We start from the raw sequence: 19,592 nt of genomic DNA, 5'->3' as shown, positions 1-19,592 counted from the left end.
TATCCACAATAAGATAGGTCTCCATTTGGCTTTCAACTTTTGTTTTCCTGTAACACCAAAGTTTTTCAGTAAAACTCTGTCACCTTTTTCCAGAACATGTTCTCTCACATGCTTATTGTGAGCTGCCTTATTCCATTTATGGAAATTGTCAGCCGTCTCTGTCGCCAAGTCGTAGGCTTTCTCGAGATCTTTCTTTAGCTTGGAGACATACTGATAATAGGAGACAGACTTGACTTTCATCTGACACATGGAAGCATATGTCTATTAGTATCCAGGCTTCTCGTCCAAACATTAACAAGTAGGGCAAGTACCCTGTTGCCTCATTTTGAGTGCAGTTGTAGGCGTGAACCAACTGACTTATCTTTTGACTCCACTTGTTCTTTCACTTTGGATCAAGGGTTCCAAGCATCGACAGAAGTCTACGGTTGAATCTTTCGGGCTGGGGATCTCCTTGTGGATGATAGGGAGATGTCCTTGACTTACGGATCCTGAGCATCTATAACGCTCACAAAGGATCTTTGCCACCGTGGCAGCCATTTGATCCTTAGCTGGGAAGGCTTGGGCATACCCCGTAAAATGATCTGTCAAAACTAAGATGTTAGAAAACCCCTGCGAGTCTGACTCAAGTGACAGAAAATCGATGCACACAAGGTCAAGAGGGCCTTGACTAGTTATCTGTTTTAAGGGAGCAGCTTGCTGCGGAAGTGCTTTACGAGTGATATATTTTCCACAGTTTTTTACATATTGCTCAACCTCAGCTCCCATCTTGGGCCAATAGAACTTGTCACGGATGAGTTTTTTCTACCCCCAGGTGTCCAGGTGTCATCATGGAGTGATTTTAACACCATGGAGACATGTTCGTTAGGGAGCACTATCTGATGAATTTCATCTCCAGTGGGTCTCTTAACTTTTCATGACCAGCATACTTAGACTTAGACTTAGACTGACTTTATTGTCATTTTGCATGCACAGGGTGTATACAGAACGAAATTTCGTTGCATACGGCTCAGGACAGTGTTTTGAGGTTCCAATGTTGTGAGGTTACTCCAGAATAAAATAAAATACAGTATAAAATATGAATATAAATATGAATATAAAATATAAAGTGCAGGACTGACAGTAAAATGGAAGTTACTTAGCTATATATATGTGCAAAGTATGAAGTGGAGACCAGTTTTTGAGTGCAGTCCAGTTAAGAGTTCAGCAGTCTGATGGCAAGTGGGAAAAAGCTGTTTCGGAACCTGATGGACCTGCACCGGATGCTGCGGAACCTCTTTCCAGAGGGCAGCAGGGAGAACAGTCCATGGTGGGGGTGTGAGGGGTCACTGATGATGTTTCGGCCTCAGGACACGCAGCGCTGGGATGAAATGTCCTGAATGGAGGGAAGGGGGGCCCCAATGATCCTCTCTGCTGTCCGCACCACTCTCCTCACGTTCTTCCAGTCGGAGGCGCTGCAGCCTCCACACCACACAGAGAGGCAGCTGGTCAGAATGCTCTCTATGGTGCTTCTGTAGAACGTCTTGAGGATGGGCGGGAGCAGGTGTGCTCTTCTAATCCTCCGCAGGAAATACAAGCGTTTCTGTGCCCTCTTGACCAGAGACGTGGTGTTCCCAGTCCAGGTGAGATCGTTTGTGATGTGCACCCCCAGGAATTTGGTGCTGCTGACCACCTCCACAGCCGAGCTGTTGATGAGCGGTGGAGCATGGCTGGGCCGGTTCTTCCTGAAGTCGACGATCATCTCCTTCGTCTTGTCAACGTTCAGGATCAGGCTGTTGTCTCTGCACCAGTCCACCAGCTGCTCCACCTCCTCTCTGTAGTCCAGGTCGTTGTCGTCTCTGATGAGGCCCACCACCGTTGTGTCGTCCGCGAACTTCACGATGTGGTTGGTGGCGAACCTGGGGACGCAGTCGTGTGTCATCAGAGTGAACAGCAGAGGGCTCAGGACGCAGCCCTGAGAGGGAGCCTGTGCTGAGGGTGATGACATCGGAGGTGTGTTGTCCGATCCGGACTGACTGAGGTCTGTCGGTGAGGAAGTCTAGCAGCCAGTTGCGCAGGGGGGTGCTGAAGCCCAGGTGTCCCAGTTTTCCTACCAGATGATGTGGGATGATTGTGTTGAACGCTGAGCTGAAGTCCAGGAACAACATCCGCACATGAGTGTTCTTCTCCTCCAGGTGAGCCAGGTTCAGGTGTAGGGCGGAGGAGATAGCATCCTCAGTGGAGCGGTTTCGGCGGTAGGCAAACTGGAATGGGTCGAATGTGGGGGGGAGTCTGGAGACGATGTGTTCTTTTACCAGCCTTTCAAAGCACTTCATCATGATGGGAGTCAGTGCCACAGGCCGGTAATCGTTGAAAGAGGTGACTTGAGGTTTCTTTGGCACCGGAATGATGGAGGCAGTTTTGAGACAGGCTGGCACTGTGGCTTGGTCCAGTGAGGTGTTAAAAATGTCTGTTAGGACACCAGCCAGCTGACCTGCGCATTCCCTGAACACCCGCCCAGGTATGTTGTCGGGGCCTGGGGCCTTCCGTGGGTTGACTCTTTTCAGAGTCTTCAACACATCAGCTATGTCCAGGCAGAGTGCCTCCTCTTCCTGGTGGGGAACAGTTTTCTTTGCCGGAGTACTGTTCAGTGCCTCGAACCTCCCAAAGAAGTTATTGAGTCCATTTAGCAAGTCAGCATCAATTTCACCCACTGGGGGGGAGGATGGATTGTAATCTGTGATCGCCTTTATGCCTTGCCACATACTCCTGGTGTTGCTGGTGTCGTGGAAGAACTCCTGTATTTTCCGACTTTGGGTTTGCTTTGCTAACCTCATAGCACGGTTCAAGTTGGCTCTCGCTGTCCTCAGTGCCTCCTTGTCGCCAGATTGAAGGCTGAGTTCCGTGCTTTTAGCATTTCCCGTACCTCCTTAGTCATCCAGGGTTTTTGGTTGGCCCGGGTGATAATGTTCTTAGTGATGCTGACGTCCTCTGTGCACTTGTTGATGTAGGCTGACACAGTCATGGCGTACTCATCGATGTTGATCTGGGTGTTGTAAGTGGCTGCTGCCTTGAACATCTCCCAGTCAGAGCACTCAAAACAATCCTGAAGTGCCTCCATGGCCCCCTCAGTCCACACTCTCACCTGCCTCACTGTAGGTTTTGTTCTGATCAGCAGGGGCTTGTATGCAGGAATTAGCATAACAGATAGGTCAGGGGTGTCAAACTCCAGTCCTCGAGGGCCACTGTCCTGCAACTTTTAGATGTGCCTCTGCTGCACCACACCTGAATAGAATAATTAGGTCATTAGCAAGGCTGGGAGAACTGATCTACACAAGGTGGAGGTAATTAAGACATTTCATTTCAGTGTTTTGTAGCTGTGGCACATCTAAAAACTGCAGGACTGCGGCCCTCGAGGACTGGAGTTTGACACCTGTGAGATAGGTGGTCTGAAGAGCCAAGGTGGGGGCGGGGGGCTGCTCTGAATGCTTCTTTGATGTTGGTGTAGGCCAAGTCTAGAGTATTTCCTCCCCTGGTTGGAAAATCCACATACTGGTTGAAGTGAGGGAAAACAGTCTTCATGTTGGCCTGGTTAAAATCAGTGATGCTAACAACAGTAAACTCCCTGGGCAGGTAGAATGGTCTGCAGTTAACAGTCAGAAGCTCGATGTCCGGGGAGCAGTAACTGGTGACATTCATGGCATTTTTACACCAGTTATTGTTGATGTAAATACACAGCCCCCCTCCTCGGGTTTTACCGCTGAGAGCGCTGCTCCTGTCTGCGTGGAATGTAGCGAGCCCCTCCAGGCTAACAACGTTGTCCGGTATGGACGAGTTGAGCCATGTCTCCGTCAGAATAAGAGCGCAGCAGTTCCTCAACTCTCTCTTTGAAGACAGTTCTAGTTGCAGATGGTCTATTTTGTTGTCCAGAGTGCGGACATTGGGAGAGGAAGATGGACGGAAGCGGTGATATGTGGGGGTTAGCGTTTAGCTTAGCTGTTAGTCCACTTCGACAGCCGCGCTTCCGCTGCCGGTCGCAGCGCCTTCGCTTTCTCCTCCTCCGGCTAGTGCTGCTAGGCGAGTCCACTGCGCTGCGGGCCGCTGGGTCTTGCTTCCGTAGCACTCCGAGATCACGTAAACACTCCAGAGTAGTTGTATTTATGAGTCCAAAATCACTTGATGATCATAATTCCAGCAGACGCTGGCTATCATATGCTAACTTACTGAGTGGATGCAAAGTTTGTAGTGTTTTCGGTGGCGTATTTTGGTCAAATATTCGCAAGTTGTCGAGAGCCCATGCAGCCGCAGCCATTTTGGGTGCCGCCATCTTCATCACTTCATCACTAATTTACTAAACGTCTCTCTGTTTAGTAAATTAGCCATAGTGTTATGCCCTGGTGAGAATGGTGTACCCTGGCAAAGTGACTGCTTAATGGGAGCGATCGCCAGGTCTGCATCCAAGGCTTGGATAATGTCGTTGTGGCTAAGTCGCATCAAACAACCCAGATCGAGGTGAACTGGATAAGCATAGCAGGCACATATGTCGTCAGGGGAATTTCCTAGAGACTCTGCTATTGTGATTGTCTCATCACAAACTTTCTGTGTATTGATCTGCTTACACAACGCTTTGACGCTATCAGGCGGCACAATTTGCTAGTCTTTATCTTACACAGGTAAGGAGTTTCGTGATAGCGCATCAGTGTCGATGTTGTGAGCCCCTAACCTGTATTGCAATGTGAAATTATATGTGGAGAGGGCAGAGAGCCAGCGATGACCAGTGGCATTGAGCCTATCTGTAGTGAGAATATGTGTTAAAGGATTGTTATCCGTTTGCACTTTAAACTGAGCTCCATACAAATAGTCATGGAATTTGTCAGCCACAGCCCACTATAGAGCCAAAAACTCAAGCTGGTGCACCGGATAGTTTTTTTCAGATGCACTAAGCTTCTGGCTTGCAAAAACCACAGATCTCAATCCTTCAGGGTGTTCTTGATTCAGGACCGCACCCAGGCCATGCAAACTGGCATCTATGTTTTTTCCTTGTCCTCATCAGCCATAGGGATCCGATAGTAGCCTCTGGGCAGGTCTAATACAGAAAGCCACTTACTGCCCATCAAACAGTCTAATGCATCATTAATTTGTGGCTCAGTGTACTGGTCTGGGATGGTTCTACGATTTAAGGTTCTGTAGTCGACACACATCCGTAGTTGACCATTCTTTTTGCATTCTTTTCACAATAAGTGAAGCATAGGGACTTCTTGATTCCTTTATGATGCCTGCTGCAAGCAGCCCTTGAAGGCGACGCCTGAGGTCATCCAAATCCGCTGAAGCTATGCGGCGAGAACGCTCCCGGAAGGGTGTATTGTCAGTTAGGCGGATATGATGGTCCACACCTTTGGCCAAACCTACATCCCATTCATCAGTTGAGAATACATTGCAATGTTGTGTCAGCTTGTGCTGCAGTCTTTCTTTGCTTATTGAGCCATCACCAAAGTGGAAGAAAGAAGGGTCAATGAGGGGAACAGTATTGACCTTCGTTCCTGGGGCATCCATCACCATGTCAGCTGCATACAAGTGAGCAATAATGGTGCCCACAAGAATAGCTGTCTGGTTTAATGACTCGTTTTGAAGCAGCACCAAAAAACTGTTCTTATCTAGCATTTTAGAGAACAGTACTGTGAGCTGGACCAATACACTTGGTGGAAGAGCAGGTGAGGCAACACGTTCAGTTATTAGTAATGCCGTCTCCTACCTCTCGATTCTCTTTGACTTTACAAATGGCAATGTGCTCTGTGCCAGCAGGAATGGATAATGGGCCTGGCCCTGTCCACTTTACATCAGCCACAGGTGAGTCTTTAATATCTTTTGGGAGCTGTGGTTTGTGGGCAGATAAAGAACTTTGTTCCAGCTCTTGGACTCTGGCTGAGTAGACGTGCTCAGAGCCTTCTGCTTCTGGGTTTGAGTTGATGGATTGAATCCCTTTGACATTTGTGCCAACCAAGACTGCTACATTCATGGAACAATGTGGGTCAAGACACACCAAGGCAAGAACAGGGACCGACTTCAGTTTTTTGGACTTTGATTGCCTAGGGAGCTCAAGATCAATATGGATGTAACCCATGTTGATCTACTCTCAATAGAGTAGATCAGGTAACTACTCTCTGATTCACTGAGGCCCCACATGGCTAGACCTTGTCGTGAAAACTGGTATAGAGTGGTGAGATCTTTCCACGTAAATGCAGAAAACAGATCATAAAAGCCTGAGAGACATAAATAATCTTGTATTTTGATTTGTTAATGATTATAAAATAAGGATTTTTGTATTTTGATTTACTAATGATTATACAAAGAGTTGATGTAATGAGAAGCAGATCAAGAAATGAATAACATGGTGAATAGACTTAAACTCAGATGATCATTAACAGAAGTTATGTTTGAAGAATTAAATCAGAAAGATGATTATGTTTGATGATTTATGATGATCATACAGCATACAGAATTGTGACTGAAGTAATAATACATTGTGTAAAGCATGGTGAGATGCTGTTATCAGACTGAGTTATAATTAGAGTGGAAGTCAGGACCAGTGAAGGGTCTGAGCTGAGCGGGAAGATAAGGGAATTCCAAAGAAGGAACTGGAATGTTTTCTCTGAAACCAGATTAGAGAAGCAAATCCAGATGGTCAGTGGACAAACAACAAAAAAGGAGAAGTGAACGAGGTGTTGACTGATAGGGAAAGGGTTGGTACTTTCCGAGAAGTCATCAAACATTCGAGAAGTCACATAGGCTACCCCATACACAACCATGGGGTGAGAGAGTATATAAACCCATGAAAATAGGAACAAGAACAAGTGTTCTTAGTCCCCGGTGCTGAAGTCAAGCCAACAAGAAGATGCAGACAGAAGACCAGCAGAGGACCGCATCCTGGAACCACAGAGAAGTGAAGACTTCGCACTGCTAGCAGGGACAAGACCCATTGACCCTCAACCCTGGTTCCTGATACAACCGCCGCTCTGTGCTCAACCCAAGGATCTCAAGGCTACTGCAATAGACTTGGTGAATTGACATAGGTCACTAAGTGATGAAAATCTGAGTGTTCGGAAGACAGCAACCAGTTCTGCTTTGCTTCTATTCAGAAGAGGATTTTGCCGTACAAAGACTCTAACCATGGACATCAAAGTTTCTGTTGCCAAGATCATCCATCAACTGGGTATGAGTTGAACTGCTCCCCAAAGCCTCGCTCAGTAGATTAGTGAGTATATTAGTAAAATAATGACCCTGGAGCTACTGTTAACAAGAGTGGTTAATGAAGTTGTGAGGGCTACTCAGCTGATTGCTTCTTAACTGAAAAAGGTCATAACTCTTGGAATGTAGGTAGTTAAAGGCTAAATGAGTCTCTCTCGACACCAGCTTAGACAGATTATCTCTCCTAGACCTGTCTTAGGATAAGACTCGAAGGTTTAGAGATTTTCCAGGCCCGTTAGATGGAGAGCTGGTCAGTAGTCAGTCCATGGTAGTTGTGAGGTTTAGGGCTGGGCTGGCTATTGTGCAATAACATTTGTGGCGCCCAACATGGGGCGTTTCCAAATAAGGGTAGGAAGACCCTATGTTCTAATTGTATAAAAACAAGAGTGTGATTCTGAATAGCTCAGTGTGGCAACTCTAAGAAAGTAGAGTTGGTGGTGACTGATAAGGCCATCAGTCACAACCCTTGGAGTAACTGTATGGTGTACAGGTGAGGAAAAGCTTTTACTGAGGATAATTGACCAGATCTAGACCGTGAAGCCAGTAGCCAAAGCAATCTGAACCCATCCCTACTCAAGAATGTTACAAGAGGCTTTGGGGACAGGCAACTCGTAGACAAAGGCAGATATGAGTATCGGAGAAGAAGCATACTCATATGTCAAACAAATGCAAGCAATCCCACAAGATAATGGCTCCAACCATGAAGGTCGCGGTCGGCGTGGAGGGGGAGAACAGTCCGTTCTCTCCACATCAGTACTACAGGCGTCTATAGTGAAGTTGATACAACTTGGAGAAGGACTTGACTCCTAGACACCAGTGACTCAATGCACGTTTTTCGATTGTCACTTCACCGACAACAAAGAGAACCTACGAGCAGCGATGACTGTCTTAGTGAAAGATCGAGGCATCTACTACTGTTCCAGATACCAGGGCGGCGCCCATCTAGGTGTTGTTCGGTGCCCAGTGGAAGTCAGCAAAAAGAGTGAAATTAAGGCATAGCTGGAGTGGCTGGCTGATCTACTCGAGAACTGGACGGGCGGTAAAGTGATCACCATCTACAAACCCTCTGAGAAGTATGACAGCATAGTAAAGACAGCTACCACGGCGGCTGGGATAGATGGGATCCTGGTGGACTTGAATGCCAGAGGAACCTATCATTACACTGAATGTACTGGAGCGCTGAAGCAGCTTTGTGATGGACCGAGTTAAAAACAGGAGGAGTCACAAGACATATTAGAAAAATAGGGTTTTTTATTTTAACCCAAAGATTATAATTGACAAAAGATAAACTGAGCTCATAAAAGAGGTCAAAGAAACAAAACTAAACTCAAAAAATGTAAACAAACTGGCTGCACAACAAACATAACTGACCTAATAAAGAAATGACACACAGGGGTTTATATACTGGCTGATCAGACCAATTAAGACACAAGAGGGGTAACTAAACAGAATACAATTATAAATAACACAAAAACAAGTAACAGTACAGCTAAGTTTGGCTAAACTAAAGACCCAAAATTGAAAATCAGAAATATTAAACTTTAAAAACTAATATTTACTTAAATACAAAACATATCTAAACAAAGAAATTACAAATTCCCCCTGCCAGCAGGAACTAGTGGTTCAGTCCAATCAGCATTTATGCCTGCTGAGCCCTGTCCCCCATCTTTTGTCTGGCAACTCCAAGGCAAGAAGAGCAAAGAGCAAGAACAAGCAACAGAACCGAGAGTGGATCATGAGGACTCAGATGTGGCCGAAATCCCGTCCCAGCACCCTAGCAGGCCCCAAACACCCCAAGATGAGCAGAGGCTGTTGGCTACGGAGACAATAGACCTAACTGAAGACAGCAACAAAGAAAGAGAGATTTGACCAGATCCATCACAAAACCGAGAAAGCTCCCTGAGAACACCCGGACAGGAAGCCGAGGGAGCACCCCATCATCCGATCACGGAGCAGCAGCTGAAGGAAGCAGCCGAGAAATGGTCCTCTCAGCAAATCCAACGGTCTGAGTTCCACCCAACGGTCCACAGCACAGAGAGGAACCAGCTGGCTCCCCTACGACATCCGCCTAGGAGCAGCTCAGACGACAAAAGAAACGACTCAGGTGAAGAAGTATGGAGAACCGGCAGAACCAGAAAAGTGACCCAAAAATCAAGCATCCGAAAGATGGCTCGAGAATTGGCACCGCTACCACCAGAGGCCATCTGTGTTAAAATGCAGACCGGACTTGAGGTTCATCTGTTTATTGGAGAGCCTCGGGACATTGAAGATGATGGCCTGATACTGTTCACCGATGACAGATACAAGATCCACAACTGTAACTTCAGAGCTGACCTTAATGCTACGGCCGGACAAGGTTACCAACAAGATGCAAAATTACTGAGGGCCACCAACAGTGAAGTGACTAGCGGAGATGTAATTATGATAAATGGCTACAATCTCCCCTACTGCGTGGTGGTCCTGGTCCCGATCAACACCTACAAGAAGGGTGATGACGTTGAAGACTACCGAATAAAGATCTGGAACGGGGACTTGTGGCCGCCAACAACGAAGGCATGAGACAAGCAGTGGTGAGTGTACAAGGACTGAGATCACCTGATCTGCCAGGGGACACCGCCCACTCCATGGCAGAGAATGGAGTGGTGACTTTAGCCAAGAACAACAGTCATCTCTTCGTGTTCAGAGAGGTGGTGATTGTTGTTGACCCCCTCCAGCACCAACTCCAGAGAGTTCGAGAGCTGCGAATGGCAGCTAAAATAGAGGAGTAACGACGTGTCGACAGCTTGCCCCCTGAGAACAAGATCAAGCTAAAGACATCGTCAGCAAGACTGGAGCCTGATGCAACAAGATACATCAAAGAAGTTGTGTGAGTAGTATGACAACAAGCAGAAAAAACCCAATTTGGACAAAGTGAAAAATGAACGATCAGCCGACGAAGAAAACGAATCGATGAGACCAGTTAAAATTCAGCTGCTGACCTCCCCCGACAGGGAACCCCTTCGGCAGCCGCAGTATGAGGACATCAGCGACTCAGAGGAAGAGGAACAACAAGAGAATGAATGCTTCGAGGGGGAGGCAGAAGAAAGCAACCGTGAAAGTGCTTTCTCCGGCCAAAAATAATACTTGTATTTAATATCATAAGCAGAACAGGAAAATAGAAACTTCCATGTTTTCAACTTCTTTACAATATTAGCAAGCCAGAAAGGAACAATTACTACCTCTGCATTAAAATGTTTGTACTTACTGGCCACCATGTCATGGAACGACCAGCCAAAAAATACCCCCCCACAGTGGTCCGATTAGCTCGCACTGATGACTGTTGAACAAAGAGATATACATTAGATTAGTAATACATTTTTCCAGTTCTAGTGGCCTTTATTTGAGAGTGGTCAGACAGGAAGTGGGTTGTGAGACGGGGGGCATATGGAGAGAAAATAGGCTATGTTCACACTGCACGCTGAAGTGACCCAATTTCGATTTTTTTGTCAAATCGTGCCGTGGCCTTTCATACTTCCAAATATATGCAACGTCCATGTGATTTCCAATGTGAACTACAAACAACCTGAAAGTGCCCCGCATACGCAGTACAGGTCGCAATAATGTGCGCCCTCTCTAAAACCTCTCTAAAACCATAGAGAGCGTTCTCAGTGTTTTGCCAACTGCCATTCCATAAAAAAAGAAGTAGTGCTCAGAGTTTGTGGAAGTAAGTGTGGATGCTAACAGTAACGCAGCTAGGCCTGTCACGATAACAAATTTTGTTGAACAATTAATTGTCTCAAAAATTATTGCGATAAACAATAATATTGTTTGAAGACCTTTTTACACTGAAAATGACGTAATAATGCATGCGATTTCTTGCCAAAGATAGATACACTTTATTTTCAAAAGAACACTAAACACTGGAGCTGATAAACAAAATAAACAAAACAACCAAAAACAAAAATAAAATGGATTCTCAGTCTCCATTAACAAAAAACTCACTTGAAAAAAAACTAAACAACATAAAGCCAAAGTGGAAATAAATACTGCATTCAACCAAAAGAGTGCAGATTATGAAGTCTGTATATTATGTTGCCCTTCAGTAATAATTAGATTTAAATAGAGAAGATGGGCACATCGACTACCTGATGCAATAGTTCACACTACATGATTTTTGCTCCTATTTTTCCCCTTACGACAATCTTAAAACGTTGGTCTTTCTAAGATTGTGTGGTGTGTTACGGTAGATCGTCGTTGCTGCTCCGATATACATCAGACCTGAGTGAAGTTGGCCCCCCCACCTTCTTCAAATTAGACAAAATTGGTGTCAATCAACTAGGCTACGTTTGTGCTGGTTTGTGCAGCAAAAATTTTCGTTTGTGCCGCTATCATTTTAAAGATATAAAGAAATGTTTTTAGAGGTCATCAAAGGTCAACCAGCCCCCCACCTTCTTCAAATCAGACGAAATGGGTGTCAATCAACTCGGCTACGTTTGTGCAGCAAAAATTTTTGTTTGTGCTGCTTCGGTTTTGAAGATATTAAGGAAAGGGTAAAGGTCAAAAGGTCAACCAGCCCCCCCACCTTCTTCAAATCAGACGAAATGGGTGTCAATCAACTCGGCTACATTTGTGCTGGATTGTGCAGCAAAGATTTTCATTTGTGCAGCTATCATTTTAAAGATATTAAGAGGGCTGGTTGACCTTTGATGACCTCTAAAACATTTCTTAATATCTTTAAAATGATAGCAGCACAAATGAAAATCTTTGCTGCACAAACCAGCACAAACGTAGCCGAGTTGATTGACACCCATTTCGTCTGATTTGAAGAAGGTGGGGGGCTGGTTGACCTTTGATGACCTCTAAAAACATTTCTTTATATCTTTAAAATGATAGCGGCACAAACGAAAATTTTTGCTGCACAAACCAGCACAAACGTAGCCGAGTTGATTGACACCAATTTTGTCTAATTTGAAGAAGGTGGGGGGGCCAACTTCACTCAGGTCTACATCAGGGGTTTTCCCCGACTGGGATAGTTAACGCAGCCTGTTGAATGTGACAGGTAGCCAATCAGAAAGCGAGGATTCTCCTCCGTGCTTTCTGAGGGGAAATTACAGAGGGGAATCCCAAACAGCTGACACGGCGCAACCCGAAGTCCAGCAGACATGGAGATGATATGTGGAAACAACATTAATGTTTATTCAACATTTTGTGCAAAGAATATAGAAATGACAAGAGGAGGAATTGGAGCGAAATTGCTACCGCAGTTGATAAACCCGTAACTTTTCAGCTGTTCTTCATTAACGTGACATAAATAGGTTGTAATGATTTTCATTCAGTCAGGACTTTACGCTGACACTAGCCACATGCATTGCAGGTAGATTGTAGTAAAGCATTGATTAATGCTGGTTTTATAATTAGTTCACTGAACTTGTAGAGATTATTTTGTGCCCACTGTTGGACACCACACGGCAGGACATTGAACAGTTATACCTAGGATTTCTGTCGGCTAATGTGTGATCTGTCAGCTTTTGAACATGGGCCGACAATCGGCCGACAGCTCTAAGATCGTAGTGTGCGCTGGGCTTTACACTAAGGAAATGAGGAAGGGAGGGTCAGTGGAGAGCATCGGAGTTGAGCCTTTTTTCATTCAGTGTCATCAACAGAAAGAGAAAAAGGCCGGAAGAGACGATAATGCCGATAATTAAAATGATGTTGATAGTTTTAATTTATCATACAATTAATTCATTTATCGTTTATCGTGACAGGCCTAGAGTATCTTACGATTTTTGAAGTTATTGTCCCACCTGAGCCAGCACATAAACAACTGGATACATACTGCAGTCCACCATGGTTGTTGTTTTTCTTCCTGCTTGGGGGTATTAGGACACAAAATGGTGAAAACTGTCACTACAAAGTAAACATAGGAAGGCTAATTTTTCCCGAGTAGTTGTTTATCATATTGCATTTGACTAGTGTAATTTTAGATAATGCCATACTCTGTCACTATTGGTTGTAATTTAAAACAATAAAAATAAAAATTGAAGGGACTCTGGATAATTTCCCACATGAAAGAAAGGAGAGCGCAGTGCAAGAGCCAAGGACCTAATCTTTGCCCTGGATCTTTCTCCATAACACTTTGAGTCATTTATACCAGCAGAACTAAAGAAGGCTCTAACAGGTAATCATTACCTTAACCAGCTAAAAATAAATGCCTTGCAGAGACAGGCAGAGCTGGATGCTCTTTGAGATGCTAACAGGAGCTATACTCTTTGGGTACTGACATCACTGATCCGACCGGACCCATGGAGGTCCGGTGTCAGTGGTAACAAAGTCCAGTGTGGCTGTTATCACCACACTGGACTCTAAACAGCACAGTGGACACAGCGCTACAGACGCTGGGAGAAACGTCAAAGACAAGCAGCAGTAATGGAGCTATTACTACTAGAAATGCTAATGGAGCTAGAACACGGGTAGAACATGTGAAACCACTACAACACCAAACAAAGTTCAGACCCTAAGTAGCTGTTGCCGAACTATACACAGAGTTATAGAAGTACTTACAACAGCTCAGTTTAGATCCAAAATCATTATCAATATCATTTGGTATTGATACCAAATTATATCAATACCAAATCTAATCCCTCACTTAGGGTGACTTCACACCAGAAGAGTCTTTTGATCCGCTTGTTGTGGTTTGCTTTCACAATGCATGTCATTTATAGGACCAATGCATAATCAGTGCTCCTATAAATGATAGGGGCGTGAGACAACACAGACCCAGAAAAAAATAAGCTTGGAAGTGCATTTTGTATGCTAAGAATAGCTCACTCAATCCAGATTTTGCGCTGTGAGCTCTGCGTGCAGACGAGAATTTGTTTGAAAGCAGACCAACATCACCTCAAAAAGTGGGTTTCAGTCCAGTTGTTGGTCAGCACCAGGGTTTGTTTCAGTGTATTCACATCTGCACAAAAGGTCCAGACTGACTCTGATCCATTTAAATTGGAACAAAGGTGTCAGGAGTGAATACACAGTTAACCACATAGAAATAATATACTGACATGCTATGTGCATCAGTACATTCAATAAATTTGGGATTTATTTTAGTATCAGAATACTAATTCACCTTAGTTTATATCATAAAAATTTGTTTGAACCATATGTTAAAGAACTAAGCAGAATTAAACCTGAACACTTGTGAGCACAACTGGGTTTTTTTTCTAAAGACAATAGAATTTGTTTTCATGTGAAAACTGGAAGAATATTTTAAAGTCTGAAAGTTATCTCAACAACAAAACCATTAAAACCATTACAATGCCAGAATGACACACACAAAGAACAAACAAATAAATAAAACAACATTTAGGTGTGTAAATGTTCTGTGGCTCCTCTTACCCAGATTCCAATCACCATGACTATAATAAAGTAAATGACAACAACAGCAATGTCTGCAGCATCCACACTGAGATTGTGGCTTGGGGGAGCATCCGTGGTAAATCCAATGGAATTCCAGGCTGTATATTAAAAGAAAAACAAAAATAACTTTACTTTGTAATACCTTGTTATATATATATATATATATATTTATACAGTATATACTGTGTATATATATATAAAGCTTTAGAGAACAACTTGTTTATTCTCCTGGGTTCTGCTTCTTTAGTATAGCTCTTAAAGTATTTAGAACTGTTACACATTCTTTGGCACCCCCAAAGGCACATTTTTCTCCATGTTGCTTTGGTTTCAGCTTAATTTTGCTGCATCTATTATTGCTTCTTATGTGAGGTGAACTGTTGCCAAGTTACTCAGTGATCACTGTTACTTTGGTTGTGCACAAGCTTATTGGTAAAAACTATTCATTCATCGATTGGCTATGTCTGCTTATTCTTGCTGAAAATGGATTGGGTAAAGATAGCTTCCGTGTAGTTAAAGAACTGAGAAAAACAGATCATATTTGTCACGATTTGAGGGTGTTGAGGGGTGGTGAGGCAGACGCTGTAGACCCAGGTAAGATGAATAGTGATTTTAATAGTGCAAAACACAGTGCAAGCAACGGGCAGCACGGCCGAGCGGAAGCCAGGGCTCGACGCCGGTAGCAACCGTTAACAAGACTGGATAACACAAAGGACTGCACGCACATTAGACGAGGACCCGACCAAGACGCAGACACACAGGTGGCATTAAATAAACAGAGGGTAATCACAGAACGAGACACACCTGGGAACAATCAAGGGGGAGACAGGACAACACGGAGACTCAAAGACACAGAAAACTCTAAATAAACACAGAAAAACACAGATCCTGACAATATTAGGAAAGATGTAAAATTGAAGATACCTTCTAAATTTAGTGTTAAGAACAAGCAATATTTTACTAGAACCTCTGTCACTAAACTGTCAACATTTGATGTTTTTGAGGGATGAACAAAATATTTATTACTTTGTTAAACAATGTTCCAGTAAGTTCCACTATAAGAATTGTTTTTTTTTATTGCTTTTTTTTTGCCTATTTAACAAAATAGTAACATATTATTAAGGCACCTAGTACGGCATACTTTGTTAGCATAGAGTAGCATGTATGTAAACACTGAAAGTGTTTCATTGAAATATAATTAGAGTCTAATTATTAGACACTATTTACAAAGTACTTACAAATATTATTGAAATGTATTTATTTTGAGATTTAGTAAGGTTTACTAAAATATACATAAAACCTATTTTACCAAAAGTACAACTTCAGAAAAATATTGTTTGTATATATTTGTAATATATTTTTAAAATGTACATTTAAAATATGCATTTGTACAAATACATGCAAAGTGTATTTTAAAAATGAGTTTCCAAAGTATAATTTTAGTAATATACTTTATTAGAATTTAAAGTATATTTTGGAAAAAATATACTTTCAGAAATTGTACCAAAAATAAATTTTTAGAAAGAGTATTAAAAGCAAAAATGAGTATTAAAAGCATGTTTTTAAGAATGTATTTATTTTACACTTTTAGTGTAATCTTCATAAGTATACCCACTTGATAGCATACTAAAAATGTACTTCAGAAAAATGCAGTATATTTAAAATATGCTATAGTATACTATAGTATGCAAATTTTTCACCAGAGTAACCCTCCCTGAACAATTACTGCAGTGTGTATTACACATGAAAATGATCATACAAATCCAATGCAGTTAAAGAGTTATGGCTCATTGTTTAGGATTGCTGTGTAATAAAAAAAAGATAATAATACAATTGGAAAAACAAATGTTCAGACCTGTAGCTGTACTGGCTGCCATGTTGAGTTTTCCAGTAGATGTAGGTCCTTTCTTTGTTGTATCACTGCTTCTGTCTGAGTAAAAACTTGCTTTGTCCAACTGACAAACTTGGTAAAATGCAACTATGTGTAACTAGTCAATGATTAATTTGCTTTTATTGAGAGAGTCAAAAGTCACAAGTTACCCATTAGCCCAAAGACATCTAACAATGTATCTTTCACACAGCAGACACCTAAGACATATAAAATGTCTCTTCATGATGAACTGGGCTCAGTCACCTGTGTGACCCTCTACACTGTCCTCCCACAGGAACTGAGTCAAGGATAGATCGACAAACATCTTCTCCTTTCCTCTAGGCATCAACCCTATGCAAGCCACATTCCTCTTCTGTCCCAGAAAGAGATTCATTTGTATTTCTTTTATCTACTGACAAAAACTCAGCTGCTGTGATGGATGATACATGGTCAGAGGCATTACATACATTTTCCACAGAAAGGAAGTTGGCCAATATTAAAAGATTTCTGTGAATCACTTGTCACAGGTCTTGTCTCTGGATTTATATCCACCACAGTATAGATGATTGATGTCCATGTATCAGCAAGCTTCAATTTGCCCCACTCTTTTCTTTTGGCCAGGAGTACTCTGGGATCCTTTCACCCTCCTGTTGTAGAATCAAGCATGGTGATCTTTCTCTTTAGTGGCATGAGTCTGGGCAATGACCATAGCCTCCTTCAGGTCCTCAGAAAAAGAAGAAGCATATCTGTCATAGCTAGTTACATGAGAGTCACAAAGAACATTGCGAAAGAGGACATCAATGGGTAAACAAGGTGTCTGACCAAACATTAAATAAAATGGAGAGTAACCTGTTGCTTCATGGAACATGCAGTTGTACGTAAATGACAAAGTCTGAAAACGCCGAGGCCAATCGGCTTTGGCTTCAGGCGGTAAGGCACAAATCATGCCACCTAGTGTCAAATTGAAACGCTCCATGCCTCCATTGTGTGTGACTTCTTTACACCAGAGGCTCTGAGAAGCTCATTTGACTCTCAAAATTAGCACCCTGGTCACTGTGGATTCATTCAGGGAACCCAAAAGAGCAGAAATATCTATCCCACAGAAGTCTGACAATTTACTTGGCTGACTGGTCTTTAGACAGAAATGCCTGTGCCATTCTGGTGAAGTGTTCTGTAATAATCAAGACATCAACTGACTTATTATGGGAATTTTCAGCTGACCAAAAATCAACACAGACAAGCTCTAGTGGTCTTGATGAGACCACTAGAGGGGCTCTACCTTCTGGTTCAACCACTTTGCTGACAAGGCAACGCTGACAACTGCGAACATAATCTTTCACATCTCTTTCGAGGTTTAGTCAGAAAAACCTTTGTCTCGCCAGACTGAGTCTTCTGAATTGACCCTGAGTGACACGATCAGGTTCCATTAGGTCTACACTGGTCATGTTTATATTTTCAACTTTACTGGGATCTGTTGAAACACCATCCTCAGTAATTATGTGCCCAAGAAACTTTACTGAATTTCTGAGGAAAAAACACTTTTTAGGAGCCAACTTAAGATTATTTCTTCACAGTATATCAAACACCGTTTGCAGTCTCAGGAAAGCTGTGTTTTCATCAGGTGCAAACACCAAAAGATAATCCAAATAACAGCAAACTCAAATAATTTTGGTCTTCAAAAATGTTGGTCATCATTCGCAAAACACTTTCAGGACGGTTGCAGAGGCCCTGCGGCAACCTGTTGTACTCATAGAGGCCCAGGGGAGTGGTAAACGGAGAGTACTTCCTATCATTCTCTTGAAGCAGCATGTTATAGAAGTCAGATGTCAAGTCCATAGTGTTAAAGACAATATTGCCCCTTAGTGCCGCTAAACCAGGGGTGTCAAACTCAATTTCACCAAGGGCCACTTCAGCATATTGGCCACCCTCAAAGGGCCATATTGACGGTATATATCAGAAATGCCCAAGTGCAGCCCTCCAGACTGCAACTTTTAGATGCGTCCCTGCTAAAACATACCCCAGACAAAAAGTTGACTTCCCTCATTAGCAACAACTCAGTTCTGTAGAGGCCTATGAATGAGTCAATGATCCAGGTGTGTTAGAGAAAGAACGCATCTAAAGTTGCAGAGTGATAGGTCTGGAAAACTAGACTTGGGCAACCCTAGCATAAATGTATGAAAATACAATGTTAAAAATAAATTAAACAACACCTCATATTGTTAAATGACTGATTTTATGTATTCAAGTTTTAAATATTACATTTGCATGGATGCAAAATTACTGCTCAGTTTAAAAATATGCTCAGTATTTTTAAACTGCTCAGCTAAACTTCGCTCTTTAGCTCGTTAGCTTGTCGATGTTTCAGTTTTATTCGCTGGGAAAATTAATCTTTGTCTGCTTTAAAGATAAGCAGACAAAGAATAAAAACAAGTTTTGATATAAACTCTCTACTTCATTCACAAAACTTTTTCGTTATTTATTACACAACGAACATGTATTTCACATAAGAACAAAACTATGAGGTGATGTTGCCTGTCCTTGTGCACAAAGCTGATCCTCTTCACCCTGTCACCAACTCACACACATCCTCATTGTGTTGTGTTGTGTAAATAAACACAAAACAAGCAAATTCAATAAACTATATGCATATTCCAGTATACTGAGTTTTGGTTTTACATTCATTCTATTTAAATTTAGTTTATTCGTGCTTACCAATGTTTTCCGCTGGACAGTTCGTCGATGTCCGGTTTTAGTTCTATTCTGTGGAAATCCGCAAAACGGCGGGTAGGTTTTCGTCAGTAATGCGCGATCTGGTCTTGGTCTTGTTTAAATTAATTATTGAAAACATCTGTTCGCACAGATAGGTGCTTCCAAACATGGACAAAAAACACGAGCTGCATGGAGTCGAAGCTGTGGCATCAAATCAGGGGCAGGAGACGGTAAAAGTCCTCGATTGAAACATCACGGGACTTCGCTCTTTAGCTTGTTAGCTTGTCGATGTTTCAGTTTCTTCTTCTTCTTCTTCTTGTTTTTTTTTTTATGGCGGTTGGCAAACAACTTTTAGGTGCATTACCGCCACCTTCTAGACTGGAGTATGGATCAGATGTAAAGT

General features: G+C 42.8%; 1 protein-coding gene across 8 annotated transcripts in view; it reads right to left on the bottom strand.

Moving 5' to 3' along the window:
* The window catches only part of slc5a9 (solute carrier family 5 member 9), a 51,161-nt gene extending 31,883 nt beyond the window's left edge, over positions 1 to 19,278 (bottom strand). For 2 of the 8 annotated variants that reach the window (XM_023339426.1, XM_023339428.1), the window contains exons 1-3: positions 16,466 to 16,606; positions 14,593 to 14,711; positions 10,466 to 10,537 (exon numbers count right to left, since the gene is read on the bottom strand). In XM_023339426.1, coding sequence (XP_023195194.1) covers positions 10,466 to 10,537; positions 14,593 to 14,711; positions 16,466 to 16,487 — 213 coding nt within the window. In that variant the 5' untranslated portion in view covers positions 16,488 to 16,606. Of the gene's footprint in view, positions 1 to 10,465; positions 10,538 to 14,592; positions 14,712 to 16,465; positions 16,628 to 19,192 lie in introns of those variants that run through there. The other 6 variants (XM_023339430.1, XM_023339432.1, XM_023339425.1 and 3 more) reach the window with 6 other exon arrangements.
* Between the last annotated feature and the right edge of the window lie 314 nt (positions 19,279 to 19,592).

Source organism: Xiphophorus maculatus, chromosome 9 (assembly GCF_002775205.1).
Source record: "Xiphophorus maculatus strain JP 163 A chromosome 9, X_maculatus-5.0-male, whole genome shotgun sequence".
Classification (NCBI taxonomy): Eukaryota; Metazoa; Chordata; class Actinopteri; order Cyprinodontiformes; family Poeciliidae; genus Xiphophorus; species Xiphophorus maculatus.
This window is presented reverse-complemented; position numbering and strand designations above follow the sequence as displayed.